General features: G+C 41.9%; 1 protein-coding gene across 1 annotated transcript; it reads right to left on the bottom strand.

The window, feature by feature from the left end:
• Positions 1–960: 960 nt before the first annotated feature.
• Positions 961–1,899, bottom strand: LOC140128547 (olfactory receptor 5V1-like). Its single transcript, XM_072150245.1, has one exon. The coding sequence runs from the start codon at positions 1,897–1,899 to the stop codon at positions 961–963; it is 939 nt and encodes a 312-aa protein (XP_072006346.1).
• Between the last annotated feature and the right edge of the window lie 3,086 nt (positions 1,900–4,985).

The following is a 4,985-nucleotide window of genomic DNA, read 5'->3' as shown; positions in this document are numbered from 1 at the left end:
TTAAAATATGGACTTTTTATTTTTTCCAGAGGTGCAGGCCCTAAGCTCACCCACAAACCCTCTCACCTACCTCTCAAGCTTTGCAAACCCTAAAGGTTAGGTACTTTTGGTTGTCAATCCCTGCACTGAGTGCACAGGAAAGATGATAAGACAGAGAGGGACAATTAACAAATAACAGGATTTCCTGGTTGTAATTGATAACTGGAATTCAAACATCATGTGCCACAACTACTTCAGTAACTGTATATTTAACCCCTTAGATACCAGACTAGTTCAGGCCAACATGCCCTGGTGATTTTTTTTATTCTTATTAACATCACTGTTCAAGAACCATAACTTTTTACATTTCTGGTCATTGCATTTGAAACATTGCATTTATTTTCTGGTTAAGTTGAAATTTTAATGGCAACATTTTGGGGTACATAGAATTGAAACCTTGAGGGTATGTTGGGAAAAATACAATTGTGAAGGAAATTTTTTCCCCCTAATTTTAAATTTACAATATTCACCATGTGGTATAAATGTCATAAAAACTTTATTCTTCAACCTTTGCTAGTAATTTTTTTCATGGTTAATCGGTTAATAAACGTTTTAGTAACAAGGTTTTTAAAATTATTGTTATTTTGTTTTTTATAGACAGGGCAGTGGAGAATAGACAGGGCAGTGGAGAAATGAGAGAAAAGTGGAGAATAGACAGAGAAGTGGTGAATAGACAGGGGAGTGGAGAATAGACCGGGCACCCAATACAAGTACGGTAGTTAAGTATCGAGTTGCCTGAATTGATTTCACAAGTGAAGATGGCCATAGTGTTCAATTGTGGTAAAAAGTCATGTACAGTAGTATAGTATACAGTTTTAAGCCAGGCTACCAGTGGGAATATCTAACATACATTTTAAAAAATCTACTGGCAAATGTTTTTCACAGATGAGGATTTTTTACATGTTATTTCTTAATAAGCTTCTATGTGCAGACAATGTTTTTTGCAATTAACTTTCTTACAGCATCTAGCACATCTTTGTTCCTCAGGCTATAGACAAATGGGTTCAACATGGGAACCACAGCCACATACAGTAATGAGATCAAGTTATCTTGTTCTTTAGAATATTCTGACTCTGGTTTCATATACAAAATTAATACCGGACCATAGAATAATATGACAGTAGTGAGGTGAGAAGTACAACTGGAGAAAGCCTTAAGCCGTGTTTCCGAAGAGCGAATCTTCAAAATGGTGGAGATAATTTGGACATAAGATGCAACAGTGAGTGAGAATGGTACAAAGGCAAAGACTATGTCTTCAATCTTCATAATGATTTCCATGCTTGTAGTATCACTGGAGGAGAGGTCAATCATTGTCTTAAGATCACAAAGGAAATAGCTGATTTCATGGGAATTGCAAAAATCCAATACAGATGTAAGTAGGGTCAGCAATAATGAGTTCCCAGCAGTCACAATCCAACAAAATACACTCATAGGACCACATACCCTTCTATTCATGATCAGTGTGTACTGCAATGGCCTACAGATTGCTACATAGCGGTCACCAGCCATGGATGTTAATACTAAAGCATCACAGCCAACACTAAATGTGAAGAAATACAACTGAGATATACAACCAGCAAAGGAGATCCTGTTATCCTGTGTTATGGTGATGGACAGAAGTTTGGGAAGAGAAGATGAGACGTATATCACATCTGAAATAGCTAGGTTACATAGGAAGAAATACATTGGGGTATGAAGCTTAGGCACCAAACCAATGACCATCGTAATCACCAGGTTCCCTACAATAGTCAACAAGTACATTATTATAATTCCAACAGATAGAGAAATGTGTCCAGTGTTGAAATAAGAAAAGCCCAAAATGTTGAAATCAGTGATTGTTCCATTTTCACAAGAATACATCTCTGGGTGAACCTTTTATAGCGGTTGACCATTTGTGGTAAACTGTTTCTTCAAACATTGTTCTTTTCCATTTATGAAATCTTAAATTAAAAAAAAATACTACATATTTTGTGAAGAGGTTTGTTTTCTGTCTCTTTCCTTCTATCTAAAAGTAAAATACACAACTTGTACATGAATCCTGCTTCTTCGTATGGACTCCAATTGTAAAGCATTTTAACTTTTCTTTATTATGTACATTGATGCTTTTAATGCAATTTTTAATCTATACACGACCTTAAGTTATGATATCCCCTATAAATCCTGGACCCATGCTTACTGTTAAAATCAAAATAAATTTTAAATAAATAATCCTTTATTAAAACATACTGTTCATTATAGTAAACTATTTAAATAGATAGATGCAATCTTCTCTCTCTATCACTCCTTGTATATTATGTCTAACAAAGTAACCAAGCAAACCCTAAAAAGAACCCAAACCCTAACCCATTAATAATACATCAACCCCAGCCCAGATTGTGGAGAAAGTTGTGTTGGACCGTTTCCTGCGGGCCTTGCTGGGTGATATCCAGCAATGGCTGGGACACGGGGACCCCTCTGATGCCGGGGCACTGGTGGGGTTGGTGGAGAGATTTTGTGCTACCCAGTCCTTAAAAAAGGGAGCCCCTTATACCAGGGCAGGCCCTAAGGCACGGAAGGTCTTGTCACCCATGAGTCCTCAGGCTAAAACCATTACCCATGTCCAGGAGGTACCCCAGGGGAGGAGGAGGGGGGAGGCTCCCACCTGTTGGACCAGCCATGAGCCAGGTCATATTGCAGCCCATTGCCCCTATTCCTCAGAGCCCATGGACTGCAGTTCTGCCAGAAGGGTTTCTCTTTAATCCCGGTGATAGGGTACTTGTGCTAGTCCCCACTGTAAAGAGTAAATTTCTCGCTAAATGGCAAGGACCGTATGAGGTTCTAGAGAAAATAGGAGAGGTGGACTACAGGATACGTCAGCCTGGATGGAGAAAACCGAGCAGACTTATCATGTAAATCTGTTAAAGGCCTGGAAATACAGGGAGAGTCTGCTTACAGAGATGGTTCTGGCTAGTCCATCTCCTGCGATACCCTCACAGGCTGCAGATAAGCCTGTGGCAGATGCAGAGGTGCAGATAGCAGATACCCTTACCAAAGGACAACAGCGAGAGGCTCGAGAGTTTGTGGCAAGAAATACAGATGTGTTCTCAGAGTTGCCAGGTTACACATCTGTAATTAAACATGATATTGTCACAAGCCATATCAGAGGAGGTTCAGACGATGCTGAAACTACGGGTTATTGAGGAGTCCAAAAGTGAGTGGGCCAGTCCAATTGTTCTAATCCCCAAACCTGATGGGACATTGCGATTTTGCAACGATTTTAGAAAATTGAATGAGGTGTCTAAGTTTGATGCCTATCCCATGCCGCTGGTTGACAAGCATATAGAGAGACTAGGGGGAGATTGGTACTTCACCACACTGGATCTGACCAAAGGATATTGGCAGGTACCCCTGACAGATAAGGCTAAAGAAAAGACAGCCTTTATAACCCCTGAGGGCCTTTTTCACTATGTTGTGTTACTGTTCAGGCTTCATGGGGCCCCTGCCACCTTCCAACGGTTAATGGACATAGTGTTAAAGCCACATAGGAGATACGCCTCAGCCTAGTTGGATGATATCATCATCTTCAGCCATGACTGGGAGAGTCACTTGGCCAAGGGTGGCCGGCTTGACCACAAACCCTAAGAAATGTGCGCTGGGAATGGAGGAGACACACTATTTGGGGTATGTGATTGGTTGAGGCATAATTAAACCTCTGGTCAACAAGATCGATGCTATCCAAGGTTTGCCTCAACCAGTGAGCACCAAACAAGTCAGGGAATTCAGGGCATTGTTGGGTACTACAGACGGTTTGTACCAAACTTTGCTATCCGCTCCCCTGACAGACCTGCTGAAGGGTAAAAGATCTGCCAAGGTGCGGTGGAATGAACAAGCCTAAGGTGCTTTTCAGGCATTGAAGTGTGTTTTGTGTGGATCTCCCATCCTCATTACGCCAAACTTCAAGGGAGAGTTTATTGTGCAGACGGATGCGTCAGATGTAGGGCTGGGAGCTGTCCTGTCTCAGGAGGTAAATGGAGAGGCCCATTACCCCATTACCTACCTGAGCAGGAAACTCACGGCAGCAGAGAAAAATTACAGTATCGTAGAGAAGGGCATTAGAGTCCCTAAGGTACTACTTGCCAGGATCACTAGGTAGTTCTTCTCCCTCCAAAATTTCAGTTTCACGGTGGAGCACTGAGCTGGGAAAACTACAGGGCAATGCGGATGCCTTGTCCCGGACACATTATTTAATGACAGGAGTTCACTCCGGTGGGTCTGAACTGAGGGGGAGGGTATGTGAGAAAAAGAGAGGTGTTGTGTGGGAGAACCGCTATCTGCCCTACAAACAAATAAAAAGCACATGATAAAAACCCTGGGTTTGTCTGCAGTAACCCAAGGGTTAATGCAGACATGTGGTAAGCAGGAGAAGTCTGTTTGGTCTATGTTTGCCTAGCTAGCATAGACACCTTTGTAATGTCCGTACTGGGCCTGCTTATTATGGAGTAGGGGTAGGCTGGTAGTGGGACTCCTACTCCATCTGGGCTTCGGTCCTGGGCTTTTGTATAGCCCACAGGTGCAGGTCACAGACCTCGTTAGAGCCTGATTTAGACAGCAGGCCAGAAGCAGTAGGTGAGGCACTACCTGGAGAGCTGAAGACTGGACCGTGTTCACACAGCAAAGGTAACTGAGTGACTCTTATATTCTGCTGGCCAAGAGCATGTGTCAGGCAGTCTAGTACATGTATAGTTAGGTGCTGTTATTGTATTAGGCAGTGCCCAGCCGGGCAGAATTTGTGTTTTGACATAGAAGTGTGAATAAACACTTGATTTTTGGACTTTAACTCTGCGTGTGTGTCTGCTTCCTGCACTGCTACAAAGCATCTACCAGAGCAATTCCCCACTATATATATGTATTTATTTATATATATATGTTTTAATTGGAGCAAAATCAGTTCAGATTGATTCTAGTCA

This window comes from Engystomops pustulosus, chromosome 4 (genome assembly GCF_040894005.1).
Source record: "Engystomops pustulosus chromosome 4, aEngPut4.maternal, whole genome shotgun sequence".
Lineage (NCBI taxonomy): Eukaryota > Metazoa > Chordata > Amphibia > Anura > Leptodactylidae > Engystomops > Engystomops pustulosus.
This window is presented reverse-complemented; position numbering and strand designations above follow the sequence as displayed.